General features: G+C 40.7%; 1 protein-coding gene across 1 annotated transcript in view; it reads left to right on the plus strand.

Moving 5' to 3' along the window:
• Positions 1 to 875: 875 nt before the first annotated feature.
• sts (steroid sulfatase (microsomal), isozyme S) overlaps positions 876 to 15,183 on the plus strand; it is a 17,823-nt gene continuing 3,515 nt past the window's right edge. The window contains exons 1-9 of the mRNA XM_008284092.1: positions 876 to 1,018; positions 3,040 to 3,213; positions 5,717 to 5,838; positions 6,799 to 6,921; positions 7,486 to 7,897; positions 8,191 to 8,327; positions 11,844 to 11,981; positions 12,836 to 12,995; positions 13,309 to 13,430. Coding sequence (XP_008282314.1) covers positions 3,056 to 3,213; positions 5,717 to 5,838; positions 6,799 to 6,921; positions 7,486 to 7,897; positions 8,191 to 8,327; positions 11,844 to 11,981; positions 12,836 to 12,995; positions 13,309 to 13,430 — 1,372 coding nt within the window. The 5' untranslated portion in view covers positions 876 to 1,018; positions 3,040 to 3,055. The remainder of the gene's footprint in view (positions 1,019 to 3,039; positions 3,214 to 5,716; positions 5,839 to 6,798; positions 6,922 to 7,485; positions 7,898 to 8,190; positions 8,328 to 11,843; positions 11,982 to 12,835; positions 12,996 to 13,308; positions 13,431 to 15,183) is intronic.

A 15,183-nucleotide genomic window follows, 5' to 3' on the forward strand; every position in this document is an offset into this window, starting at 1 on the left:
TAGCCTCGCAGCAAGGAGGTCGCTGGTTCACGTCCTGGTTAGGACACCCGGGATCTTTCTGTGTAGAGTCTCCATGTTCTCCCCGTGCAGCGTGGGTTCTCTCCGGGTTCTCCAGCTTCCTCCCACAGTCCAAAAACATGTTGAGGTTAATTGATGATTCTAAATTGTCCGTAGGTGTGAATGTGAGTGTGCTTGGTTGTCTGTCTCTAAGTGTGGCCCTGTGATAGACTGGTGACCTGTCCAGGGTGTCCCCTGCCATCACCCCAAGTCAGCTGGGATAGACTCCAGCCCCCCACAACACCAGTAAGGATTAAGCGGTGTATAGATAATAGATGGATGGATAGTGCAGTTTTGCAGTGTTAAAGCAGAGTCGTGGGTGAGCTGGTGTGCTTGAGCTGCAGCGAATGGGAAGGTTTGAACAGAGAGAAAGGCAGGGATGTAAGATGATTTGTACGTTTTATGGCATTTTTATTTCTGTTATCTGTAAATCACTTTGTGTTGCATTTCATTTGTATGAAAAATGCTATAGCAATAAATTGTGATTGATTAATGAATTGATTGAATATTATTCTTCAGAATCTGGTAAAATATGTTGCTGAATTTCTCCAATATTACAGCTTGCCATTGTGTCCTGTAGAGACTTAATGGTCAGCCATTAAAATTAAAATGTATATGTTCAAATACATATATATATATACTTTAAAGAAACATGCTAATAAAAGAAAACATTTTCAATTTCAAAATAATTGTACGCTTCTGTGAGGTTCTATTTTGAAACTCACGACAGGACCTGCCACGATCTATGAGTCCTACCTTGACGACAACTATCGCGAGATTTGCAACTTTACAGCAGTACCTGTTCCGGAGAGTTTGAATGGCTGCAGCTCTGTCGAGTGTCAGAAGAAGTGAAAGTAGGCTGCAACCAGCAAGCGTCCTTTCCCAAGAAGCACACGACAGCTGCTTCTTTCACTGCTGTCATTCAGCGCCATAAACAAGAATCATTCAGGAGGTCAGCTGGGTGAGTGACACCGTGATAAATGTCTCTGAACATTAGTGCAACTTGAGGAATGTCCAGCTGGAGTTCCTGCTTTGAGTTCTCTGTGTAGGCAGCTGTGTGAGTCTGCTCTCAGAGGATGTGTTGCAATGTAATAAAAATAAATAACTTTACGACTAGGGCCACAAAATGCATTATTCAAGTGAAATGTAACTTGCAAGCAGCATTGCAATGTTAGTTTTAGCTGCTTATGTTGCATACAGTGTAGAACAGAAGTGAGTACACCCCTGATCAATATCACTTAAATATCAGATAATTCAAATTTACATCCTCTTAGAGTAATTGTGTTATTTAAAGTTGACAAGTAGAGAATTTCCCCTTATAAATCATAGAAAGCAAATATTATCAGACAGAAAATACAGGCCCCAAAGTAGAAAACAAGTGCAATAAAAATGTGTACAAGTCTGAAAACCTGTGGTCATTGCAACAAAATTGACCTAACTGCATGATCGGGGTTATAAATTGACCCGTGAACTGCAGAGCATTTTCAGTTTTGGGACTGTGGGCTGTGTCTATCAAACACAACACTATAGACAGTGCACTGCTTTCACAATCTAGCTTCGAAAGACTTGTGTGAATGACTTGGTACAGGGCTTATAAATAAAAGTTTGAAGGACAGTGCATAATGTGAACCTCTAACTGTGACATCCAAGAAACACCCAAGTAACCCGAAAAAGCCCTTTAAATGCTGTGAGCACATTCTTTGTTTGAATGAGATCTTGTCTCAGATGGGGTCCGGCATGTTTGGTGTGAGCCAAGACGACCACAGTGAATGCATCGTCCTGACAGTGAAGCACGGAGGTGATGATAAGAGGCTGCATGACAGCAAAAGGTGTTGGGGAGAAGACATTTATAGATGCATGAATGTCTTTGTATACCAAAATACTGGCTGGTAAGATGACTTCCAGTCTGCAGAAGCTTGACAGAAGAAAAATATTCCAGTAAAAGAACCACAAAAAGCACAAAATTGCACAAGAGTTTCTAAAGAAGCAAAAAGCGAAAAGTATTAACATAAATTGCTTAATGTTCACTGTGTGAAAATGAAAGAATACTGTGGAAAGTATAGCATCGCCTTCTTAAAACCAAGCAAAGTGCACTTGTAGTTATTTTCCAGCTCTGGATAGCGGGTTAGTGTTGTGTCTGCTGAATTGAGGTATTGATCCGAAACCACTGCTGCCTTTTTACCAAAATTAAAAACTTACATAATGCCTCCTCACAGTGTCGAATTTATTGGAATCGGTCTGATGTACGTCAGCTGAAGCTGTCAGACACGTCGCTTCTGAACTATAACGGCTTTTGCACACACTGCTTCTTGACTTTTATGGGGGCTGCATTGTTAAAACGCATAAGCCTCGGTTAATTTTTACCACGTCCTGACCCGAGGACAGACACACTTTGGTATTCAACTTATCTAATGGCTACAATAAACTGCAGTAGGAGTCCTGCTCTTTTGTAGCTTTTGCTTTGTTAGACACGATTATCATTGTGTGCACGTATACTTAAATGCATTTATAGTGAAGCACATGCACCTAGAGACAAATAGCAGCTTTGAAATGAGCTCACTGCTGCAAATGAACCGAGTCCAGCAGAAGATATTCAAACATTTAATGTGGATCAGTCATGTCTGGGAGATACCTGACACACCTAATGAGATCAGTAAAAGGGTTCTTACTGATTCAAGGGATTTAACTTGGGATGTATGTCCCAGAGTTTTGGCAATTAGTTACTAATGAAGAAACAACAGTATGAAACTTGTTATTTGCCTTTTCTCCTCTTTAATGTTTGTGGTCTGTCAGGACTGTGGTTGACATTTTTGTGTTTTACATTCTGTCAAACAGTCACTCAGCTGTTTGTATTGTTATAAAATAAAAGGCTGAAACAAGCAAAGACTTCTTCAACCACTGTTGGCTCAGCTGTGAACTGATGGAATATAAAATCTGTATAAATGACAAGTGCACTAATATTTGCTGTGGTTTCTTCCCCAGTGTTTCTTCGGACAACATGAAGTCCACGTGGCTGCCGTCGTCTTTGCTGCTGCTGCTGCTTTTGGAGGTGAGCTGTGCGTCTCCTCAGGAAAGCAACAAGCCCAATTTCGTCCTGATGATGGTGGATGACCTGGGAATTGGAGACCTGGGCTGTTACGGCAATAAAACGCTGAGGTAGAAACATGTTTCTGTTTTCACTCTGCGAGGCTGGAAGGCTTTGAGTGCAGTTTTTGCTCTGTGGGTTAGGACGATGATTCACACGGAACAGTCACATAAATGGTACAAACCTGTGATTTTGCTACTTCCAAAGCATTGAATTTCCTCTCGGTTTGTCTTCTTTCCTTTTCTTGACTTTCTGTCTTTGTAGACTTTCCATTTTTAAATCTGGCTTCCTAATTATCTTTGATTGTGGATGTTTTATTCAGGAGCCCTTGTAGGGTCCCACAAAGAAGAGGGTTAGAAAAAGAGCTGCAATAAAAAGTCAAAAAAGAGAGAGAGGAAGAAGAATCACAACAAGAAACCCAGGAAAAGTGAGTCATCACTGACTTGGCCGACAAAGGATGCCTGACTTTTCACCGACAAAAAGCAGTCCAAGGCCTGGAGAAAGATAGGAAGGACACTAAGAGGAGATTAGGGTGAAACAGTAAATGATTTAAAATGCTAAGAGTAACTGACAGAGGGATTAGCATACAAAGTTTTCACCATATCAATAAATTCGGCTCCTAAACACTCATTTCAACACTGGCCAGACGGTCAGAGGCTTTGTCTGTCTCATGATAAAATAGCTGATGACTGTGCACTATTATAACTTCAAATACGTAGGACACAGTGCAAAGTATCAGAAGCTAAGTGTGTTGAAAAAAAAACACCATTCCGACAGAAGCAATTTAGGTAAATAATATTCCAGACGCTTTGATAAGGGTTATGAAGGGAAGAGGCATCATTCTGGTTCAGTGATAATGTAATCAAGGTAGTGTTTACATCCCTCCCAAAGCAAATAAGGACATATATTTAACATCAGCAGCAGCGTTACTACTCCCACATTGAACTAGAAATACTTCATACACATTATAAAGTTCCTTCTGGACTCTGTGTTTCTCACAGAGTGGCTGGAATGTGTACAGAAATCCATGCAGGTAGTTTGCTTTTCAGAGTTGCAGAGGGCTTTGAGGTTGCAGCTAAAAATATCAAAATACTTGATATTACAGCTGCTCCAACTTATAGCTGAGTTATTTTCTCAGAATTCCCTTGTTAACCACCTAAATCTCACTTCTCTAGCCAGCCTTCGAGCTATCATTTAGGAACGCAGCATTCCACTTCCCAACAGGTCGTCTAGTTTTTACCTCACTGTGAGCTGTTTTCTAACCCTGTGACTTACAATTAATCAGAATCAGAAATACTTTATTGATCCTCGAGGGGAAATGATTGTTGTAATCAACTAATCTGGCATTTCTTTATGTAATTAACTGACTCTTTAGTAAATGAAAAATGTCATTAACCCTCTGAAATGTCCTCAGTTGGCTTCTTTTGACTCACCAAAAGTCAGATATTCAATTTATTCTCATATATGAGGAACAGGAAAAACGCAACAAGCAAACCGACACGCTGCAGAAACTGGAAGCTGAGCATAGTTGACCTTTTTCCTTAATATATGACGAACATATTGAGTTCGTCTGTTCGCAAAATGGTTACGAGTTTCTGATTCGGTAAATTAACAAATTGCTGCAGCTGTATTGCTGAATGTATTGGTTTTATGATGACCAAATTATTACCGTTTCAGTTGGGGCAGCTTGAAGATAAGTTTGGGATCGTAGATAAGCAGTAAATTTTTTTCCCACTCATATTGCCACACTCCCACCTCCACCTTCACTGTCAGAACAATGCACTCACATGCGGTAATCCTGCTCAGGTTCACACCAAATATGCTGGACAAATTGATCTTGGTCTCATCTGACGACAGATTGTCCTCCCAGTATTCATCAGGCATTGATTTTTAGCAAAGTTTTATCTTTAAGTTTAGTTCCAAAAAGCAAGCAAGGATGTTTTTCTTCAGTGACTTCTATAGAGATTGATTTTATGCATTGTCCTTCTTATTGTGAGCTATCACAGAACCCAATTTCCACTAATAACGGTGAAGCACTTCCCTGAGCTTGTTTTCCAGACCTAGATTGTGCAAGTAGAGGGGAGCAACCAATGAAAATATGTCAGAAGGAGTCGGGCAGGAACAGAGGGAAGCTACAGACACAGTGGTTTATTGCTGGCTTTCGCTGACTGTTGCCATCATTTGCCTCAGTTACAGATCATGTTTGTGTGAGTCTGCTGGATGTGTTTGCATCATCTTCATAAAGTGACCATTAAGTTAGTGTTGTGCTTCCAGTTTGCTGCGTCGCTCCAAAATGCCACAAAAATGAATCAATGCTAACAGTTTATGCAGTTGTTATGCAGCCAGATAATATTTTCAAAGATTATTCGTCCCCTACGACACAAGTGCAAACCAGCGAGGATCAATCAGATTATTTGCCATTTCCCCGCATCAGAAGGCAGCGCTGCCCATTATTTCCTCCCGTTTTCGCAGTTGCAATTAAGCTCATCGCTGTTAAGCTCTTCTCTGAGGCTCAGAAAAGAAATGCCAATGAGTCGCACAAGGGATTTACAGAGTTGATGATCTGATTCACAGGACCCCCAATATTGACCAGTTGGCACGAGAAGGGGTGCAGCTGACCCACCACATCGCTGCATCGAGCCTCTGCACGCCCAGCAGGGCTGCATTTCTCACCGGACGATACCCGATAAGATCAGGCCAGTTCAAACACACAGAAAACCTTCGCTGACTGACACAGTGCTTAATGTTGGACCTCGGGGCGACGTCCCCAGACAATAAAACTGTTTAACACTGTCACATCTAGCAGATCTTTACCTCTTGCAGAAAGCCTATTCATTTAGTGACTGAATTATTTAAAGGGCTGACTTTGATGAGAGTACACTTTATTCACACGCAAAGTCTTTATAATCTAAACTGCAGACACGTCATTTTGAGTTAAAGCAGATTATTAATCCCATTGGTATGAAATGAAATGACATGAAATGCCACTCAGGGACATTTCTACATACAGTCTCTATGAACTATTCACCCTCTTTCCCCTTTTATTGCATTTCAACATTGAATCATGGTCGATTCAGTTTGGCTTTTTTTTTGACAAGAATTTACAAAGATTCTTTCTGTTAGGAAAATTCTTCAGTGGAGTCCTAACGGCTCCAAATCAATACACAGCCGTCTCTTAAGTCAAAGCAGAGTTTTGCTTGCAGCAAGGAGCAACATGTACAGCACAGAGTCTGAACAAGTGACTGACTAAAAGCACGAAGCATCGGTTCTTATATACAGACAGTGAATAGAAAACAGAAGCGAATGTGTGTGTGTAGGCATGGTGTTTTGACAACCCGCTAAGGACGTCTTGTCCTTATCTCACACTCACAAGGTGAAATAGCGGTAATGAACATTTACAGCGTTCTCATACTTTTCACAAAGAGCATTGGATCATAACAGAATTATTCTTTCATGTCAAAGTGAAAACAGATTTCGACAAAGTAGTTTTAATTAATTCAAAATATAAACCACAAATAAGTGATTGCATAAGTATTTAGTAGATGCACATATGGCATTACATTCTTCTTTGCAAACTGCTTAAGCTCTGTGCAAAAATACATCTTTAAAAAAGTAACCAAAAACTGTGTTTTTGCCTCCATTTTCCTCTTCAACAGGCATAGCTGGTCACCACGACCCTGGCGTCTTTATCTTTAATGCTGCATCTGGAGGTCTTCCCAGCCAAGAGGTCACCTTTGCTAAGATCGTTAAACAGCAAGGTTATGAGACTGCTCTTATAGGTATGCTGCAATTATCCCTTGTTTCACTAGTTGCGGACTTTTGGCTCTTACTGTTGAAGGTGTTCCTTTCATACATATTTATTGCTCCACTAGATTTTTGCATGACTGCTCTTTTCAGACCTGGGATATGTGACATTGTTGGCTTCATTAGTTCATTGCAGTTGGCATTTTGTCTTTCAGACAAACTGTAGGTCTGCTACTTTAATGTCTGTAGTGTTTTTGGATCAATACTGGTGCTGAAATGTTGAAAAAGTCTTCCCATGTTGTGATCTTGTGCATGTCTTTTTGTTAACGTGACTTGTGCCGTGGTGAAAGCACACAGAAATGTTACTAGAGCTAACCAACTAAGATTGTTGTCACAAGTCTTTTTCACTTCTTTGTAAAATCTTTCACATTTTTAACAAATAATGCAAATATTTGGAGTTGATACAGTTTTGAATCATTTAACATTTAAATGATATTGCACAGGGATGGAGGGCTTTCACTTTTCTTTTTCTTTTTGCTCGCTCTTTCTGATTTTTTCTTTGCATTTTCTTTCTTTTGTAAATGTCTCCTTTACCCAAGGAAAGTGGCACTTAGGACTTAACTGCAAGAGCAGCGATGATCACTGCCACCACCCCAGCTCCCACGGCTTTAATCATTTCTACGGTATCCCTTTGACCAACCTGCGGGACTGCCAGCCTGGACACGGCACAGTTTTCCAGTTCCATAAATATTTGCCATTTAGGACACTGGGCATCATCTTGGTCACTGCAGTTTTACTCCACTACAGTGGATTCATCACCATCACCAGACGGCTGATTCTGAGCCTGCTGTCTGTGCTGGCCGTGGTCGCAGGTCTGGCAGCAGGAATTGTCCTGATTGTCCCATACTTCAACTGTGTTCTCCTTAGGGACCACAGTATTGTGGAGCAGCCGTTCACGGCTGAGAACCTGACACAGAGGATGACTCATGAGGCAGTGGACTTCATAGAGAGGTACATGCCAGTTTTTCTAATTCATATGGCCTAGAAAAACTCTGTCAGTCTTGCAGAAAGACTGCTTTAATGATCAACATTGTCCTTGTCTCTACATGTTTAACAATGCTGTGTGACAAAAAGCATTTTATGGAGTCTACATTATAAAGAAAGCACATTAAAAACAAGAAAAGAGCACTTGTGTGAATTCCTGTCTTTGATCTGAAATGTCACTTTAAAGAAAAAATTACTGCAATTTAAAGTGAGTTTATTACACTACTTTTATTTAAATGCTGTGTTGTCTGTGTTCACAGGAATTCAGACAGGCCTTTCCTGCTGTTTTTCTCTTTCATCCAAGTACACACAGCGATGTTTGCTTCAGCAGCTTTCAGAGGAACGAGCCCTCATGGCATCTACGGGGACGCTGTCCATGAGGTGGACTGGAGTGTAGGTAGGTCAGCAAAGCTAAGGGTGAGTCTAGTTTTACGCTTTGTTTTTGTGATTGCCAGCAAATCTCATGAATGGACCAACGCCCACAATTTGTTAGACCATCAATACTTTCTGACATCCATTTCTGTCAGTAGCTCTTGGCTCCAAGCCCGTTTGAATCAGGTGCCACGAGTAGAGAGAAGAGTAAATAAATCATGTTATCTGACAAAGTGTGCACAGAAAGGAACGGGGAAGTGAGTAATCTTTGGCGATTAAAACCCCATCATGACGTCATCATGGTTCCATGATGATGATGGAGTAGGCGGTGGTGGCGGAGGGGTGAAAAGCAATTGTTGAAGAGCTGATGGATGAGATGTGCGTCAGGACTTCTGATGAGGTCAGTGGAAGGATCTGTGAACTCTGGTTCTGATGAAAACTGAAGGTGGGTGGTGTGGAGGAGGGTCGCACTGATCTCACAATGAAATGACAGCTGACAGGAGCAGAGAAAGAAATGGTTTCCGCTTTTGACAGCAACAAGACCTATAAGCTTGCAGAGGTTGTGGCGAAATCGGATTGGTTTAAGTGGAAGAGTAAACATCCCCAGATAACTGAAGTGGGAAAAAAGAGAGAGTCTGAGGGAGAGAGATGGAGAGGCTGAGAGTGTAAATATATGGAGTAGGCATAAAGGTAGTCGTTCTAAATGAACTCTACCTGAACTTCATCTGTTTCTACTGACAATCAATTGCACTATTTGCTGGCATAAAACATTAAACACTTGTTGCACTCAACCAAGAATGACTGAACTGTTGTATTTGTACCAGATATACAGCTTTGGGGAAAAAAAAAAAAATGAGACCACTACAGATTTTGCAAAATGTGCCTGCAAGAAGTACTAACCCCCTTTGGAACTTTTCCTTTTTTTTTTTTCATGTCAAAGTGAAAACATATTTCGACAAACTAGGGCCAAGTAATTAAAAACTAATAGATATCTACGCCCTTCAAGTCGGTGCTGAGTACATGCGAACCATCCCCACCCTAAATCATGATGCTTCCACCACCATGCTTCAATCAAGGTTGGATAAAGGACCTCCAGAACAAGACCCAGTCATGGCTAGCCCAATCTTTAGACCTGAACCCAGTGAAAAACCTGTGGGATGTGATTTAAAACAAAAAAAGAAGGCTAGTCGTCACAAATGCGTCAAATTTTTGAAATGGCATAACATCACCCTACGGCAACATGAAAGACTTGCGAAGAGAATGATTTTTCTCCACTCTGTTCAGTCTCAAGGTTATCCTCGACACAACTAGAAGCGACAATAGAATGAATGGAGGAGGTTTTTCTCAATGAACATATAATTACCCTAATTCCTTTAGCTTGAAGAGTATTGTGTTGGTACAATAGGAAAACAACAATTGCTTTGTGTCGTGCTTTCTGAGTGGAAAAAAAAGTATTGTTTCTTTTCTTCTTGGCTCCCTGTTTGGGCTAAGAACATACTAACCTCTATAAACCTCCTTCACTTCTGAGCACAGCTGACATTAATTGCATGTGGATCGTAGAGGGACTACAACCAGTCTGTCAGTTGGATGTGAGCACAACTAAACACTTGCTGTAAATCATACATTGATAAGGTTGACCCTTACTTTATAGCCTCCTTTAACTCATTGCTTTTAGTTGTGGGTTCCAGCAGCATTGATCTTTTTTGGTCAAGATAGTTTCTGAGCAAACAGTGAGCAGAGCCAAAGAACCAGATATATTTTTCTTCAAGCCTGTTGGAGATGAAAAAGAAAAGGGACTGAATGTTGAACTTACAGTCACTAAGGGACACGAACGCCACTCTAAATGAATGATCATGTTTCTCTGTGTTGGCTGATGTGGAAACAGCTCACCGTCTGCCAACACATTTGCCACACATGCCAAAGGTTTTTGTTTTTTGTTCACATTATTTCATTTCTACCAATATCCGTAGCATATTTTTAAAAGCTGGCAACACTTATGGTACTTGCAATCAAATGTCTGTTCCTTTCACCAAATAACATGATTGATCATTTAATCAGTATATATTGATGGGGATTACCTGAACCTGTAGGGGAAACATCAAACCTGGAGAAGGTGGCAGTAATATGTTCAGAGCACAGTGAATTACATGAGTTCAACACCAATATTTATTTATGCAGTAAAAGTACCCTTAGATCACTCCCCAGAAAGTTCACACCGCTGACACCTTGACTCATCCCCTCACCAGGCAGTTTCACAACCATTAACACCCCGAGACATGTGCAGTGTTGGGTTGCTAATGGGCTGTGAGCCATGTGATCTCGGGGTGAGAATGAACCTCTGACACTCTCAGTTAGAACTTGAAGCATCTTGGATGAGAGGTGAGATGTTTTCAAGAACAAAAAAGGAGAAGTTCAGTTGCCTTCTACTATATGTTCTCCCTGGCTGCTATTGTTAACAGCCGAAAGAATTGACGAGAAAGGTTTATTTATTCTTTGTCTTTTTTTTTAAATCAGTGGATGCTTACTTCTATCCAGATGACGACATCCTATCAGCTGTTTGACTACCTTGGTGATCTATCACATACCAATCACAGAAACATTAATTTAAACACTGATTGTTGATTTGCATGACATCTTGTCGCTAGTTTACCTTTTTGCCCTCTTTGTCTTCAGGAGCTCCACTTTCTATGGCAAAAGGAAGACCTTGCTCACACCTTAACGATTTTATAGTCAATGTGTTAATTTAGTGTGACTTACAAACATGGTTGTTAAATGTATTTTTTTAAATTTACAAATAAGTGGAGAAACCTGTTAAGCCTCTGTCATTATATCTACAGTTCAGTACATTTAAATCTGTGTGTTTGACCAGTTTTTTAGCCTTCACAGTGCTGTTTGTTTCTGTATAGTGCCTCAATGTGCACTCTTTGAATGCAACATTTTGATTTCTAAGTGAGAAAAAACCTTTATGAAAAGCTACATCGTTGTGTTAACACCCAATTTTCATTGGCCGCAGGCTGTGTGCAACTCACAGCTACTTTAAGCTGCTCTGTATTATAGTCTCCTGTTGAATGTAAGCATGAATTCTAACTTATGAAACTGATATTATTACTGTGTTGAATCATGATGGTTCCATTTTTTCATACACTGTGTTCCCTCTGACTAGTTTTCACAGTGGATGGAGAAGACATGTCAGAATAATACTATTGTTCCCTCCCGTCTTTACTGATTCAGTTTGATTTACTTGTCTGTGAATAGTGTCGTCTTACTGACCAGATGTCCAGTTTTGCCCTGAGTTTCACCTCTCAGGCAATATACAGGCAGCTCTAGGACAAGTGAAGACACTACTGAGGGCATATTTACATCATTTTTCCCTAAAAAAAAAAAAATGCTTGAAATGAACATCAGTGAAAAGAGTTTTGTAGTTAATTAGGCTGGTAAATATGTGCTGCCGAGTTTTTTTTTTTGTTTTAATATAATACTATGGTTTGATGTCATTATTGGAATATGTACAGACTGGTGTGTATCTTGTGTCTGTTCTTAGGTCAGATCATGGAGACCCTGGACAGACTCAACCTGAGACAAAACACTCTTGTTTACCTGACTTCAGACCAAGGAGCTCATCTGGAGGAAGTATCTTCCAGCGGGGAGGTCCACGGAGGATGGAATGGTATATATAAAGGTATAACAAGAGGACAAACTGAATGACTATGTATGTGAAATCTTTACAAGCTTAAAACCCTTTTTTTAAATCTGTTAAATTATTGATGGCAGTTAATCAATGAATTGCTAACCATTTACATCCCTACTCCTAATAAATTCAAATTACAACCTAGATCGTTTTTTAGCTTAAACAAATAAGGCAAACCTATAATTCAGTATCTTTATACAGAACAACGTTTCCAATGCTGGTTTTAAGAATAAATTAGAGTTTACTTCAGGTTTAAATGCAGTGTTCCTTTCAAGGACATGAAGCTGGAATATGTCCTTATAAAGCAGAAATCGCGAGACTCGCTGCCTCAGAGCTTTGTCTCCATTTTCTTTGCTCTAAATTGCATTGTTCCCTCCAGGAAACTTCCCAGGAAAGTATTAAAAGAAATATGCAGCACTAAAATAAAATCCTATGTGTTGAAAACTTTAGTTCATGAATACAAAATTGTAATTAAAAGAAGGGTATTTATTTTATTCACATGCCAGACGAGGAGTGAATTGGTTTTTCCTAAGAGAGTCCGCAGCAGACTCTTGTCAATGATTTAAAACTCTCTGCCAAACAAAGTTCACAGTGTGGACTCAGATTTGATGTAATCTTTCTGTTTGGGCTCGGTAGACCTGATTCAAAGAGCAGTGAGAGTTTTGTAAGGCAGCCACTGTCTGCTATGCCCTTTTATCTCTGCAAGTGGCAAGTCTTATGAAGCAAGTTGTTCCTTTAGTTACCAACCCAGCACTGTTTCGAGGCCAGACATGCTGAGTTATGGTAGCTGGATGAGAACTACTTTCATGACTTTGTGTTCTTTCTTTCCTCCTCCATCTGAGCAGCAGGGAAGTCCACAAATTGGGAGGGAGGGATCCGGGTCCCGGGAATTCTGCGTTGGCCAGGGAAGATCCCCAGCGGCAGACGGATAGACGAGCCCACCAGCAACATGGACTTGTTTCCTACAGTGGTGCAGCTGAGCGGAGCTTCGGTCCCAGAGGACAGGTGAGGCTGCGCAGCGCTGAGACAGATCTGCTTCCACATGTCAGTCAAAGCAAGTGCAGCCTGAAATCTAGGTCGCATTTAAAGAAGGAAGAGGCAGGGAGAGTCGGAGTGATTCACTGTGCTCGCAGTGAGGGAGATCCAGAATCTGAGCGGAGGAAGCATGTTTGCTAATGAGGAAGGGGTGCATTGAGGTAATCCAAGGGCTTTGATTAAAGGGTTTCATCAGTCATTGTGCTTCACAGTAATGAGTGTTTGAATGTGTTTGTGTCAGAGATGATGATTTACAGTTGATTATCTGTCCTCTGGTCTGCAGGGAGATAGATGGCCATGACCTCATGGATTTGCTGCAGAGGAAAGTTGAAAGGTCGAATCATGAGTTTCTGTTCCACTACTGTAACGCCTTCTTGAACGCTGTTAGATGGCATCCTCAAAACAGTAAGTCAAGTTGTCTACTACGCCTGGGATGTAAACTTCACATGCACAGACACGAGGCAGACATTTAAGCTACTTTTACTTGTAAATTATCCAAACTTTATTGGCCTTATTTGGCCCAAATGACTCGTGGACTTGTCAGGAAGCCTCTAGGAATTCTCATCTGATGACAGATCTCAAAACACTCTCAATCATGGGGACCTCTAAGACCTGACTGAGGATTTGAAAATAAAGCCAACTAATGCTGATAAAGAAGTCTGTGAGAAAAGGAGCCTACTTCTCACTTGATTGATCAAGAAAACATTTTTTTTTAATGGTGTCCATGGCTGTTTTAAGACTTTGGTAATACAGCATGATGTTCACTTTGTAAGTTATGCTCCCATTTTTGTCTTTGGGTTCTCCAGTCAGAGCTTGCTCATTCCGTCCAGATTTAAAAGAGCAAGATGGCCAACATCCAATCTCAAGGCTTCACAAAGGGAATGTCCAAAACAGTGGGTGACAATACATTCATCTTGTGGTCAAGATGGTGAAAGTGAAGAGGCTAGCTTCTACAGTGTGGCTATAATCTAAAGTAGATCTCAAAATCCATCATGAACAAACAGCTTTATGAGTCACTCTTACATGCCTCTGACCTGATTCTCACTGAAGCGCTTAAACATGCTGCAAGACTGGTCTTGGGATATCTCAGAACTGATCCGTAGAAAGAATGGCTGCAAATTATTTATATATCTGTCAAAGAGAGGTTACGAGGTATTGGCTTTATAGGGTGTCCAGACTTTTGCACGTCACAGTTACGGCTGTACTTTTTTTTTTTTCATGTGTTCATAAAATAAAAAGTAAAAGTGAATTAGCAGTGGAAGAAAGACCATTATTTTAAATATGTTTGCTTCTCATTTTCTCTTAAAAGTTAGCAGAATATGTAATTTGCCTAGAGGCCCAAACTTTAGCTAATTTCCACCAATCCCCTTTATAAAAACATCATAGCTGTTACAGAATTAACAGCGTTACAAGTGGCTCTTCGGCTGCAACAAAGGAGGGAAATGCACAGGGAGGTTTTACTGAAACTAAAAGCAATTCATTAAGAAAAAGCAAAAACAACGAGGTGCATGTTGTCAGTGTCAAACAAAGCAAGCGAACACAAATCACATGAGCTGCTGAGAGAGATCTGGCTCAGCAGGCCGGCTTATATCACCCACTGACACTGGCCAGGTGTAGCCGGTTAGCTGATGGCAAGCTCCGCCCAGCCAGAGACCTGCAAGAGAGAAGACCAATAGAGCTCCAGTTTCATGCTCTTGTTTGGAGTCGGGAGTAATTCGAAAAGAAAGAATGTACAGCCAGCAGCTGCAGTTATGTGTGAGAGAAATGGTGTTCTGTAGATGACCGCATTGACGAAAGTGGCTAAAAACATATTCTGCAGATTTTGAAGAAGGTAGAGCAGGCTGAGACTCCCTAAGCTGCTGGAAGGCTTTTTAAAAAAAAAAAATGTGAATCCAGTCTGCGGGACATTTTTGACAAGAGCTTTGGTCCAAATGAAAGAAAAAGTACCAACCGTAATATTTCCTTCACAGCAGTCATTTTGGCTTGTCACAGAGGGAAAGGTGTATGGAAACAACTGCAGCTGATTTAGATACGCTTATTTCAGGGCCCTGGTAGTAGCAGGCAGGTTCACTATCATGGCTTCTGTGACAGTCTATGGAAGTACGCTGGTGTTGATGAAATTAATTTTACCCGTGCTTTCCCTGTCAGAATGTCCGCT

This window comes from Stegastes partitus, unplaced genomic scaffold, assembly GCF_000690725.1.
Source record: "Stegastes partitus isolate 25-593 unplaced genomic scaffold, Stegastes_partitus-1.0.2 Scaffold345, whole genome shotgun sequence".
Taxonomy (NCBI): domain Eukaryota; kingdom Metazoa; phylum Chordata; class Actinopteri; family Pomacentridae; genus Stegastes; species Stegastes partitus.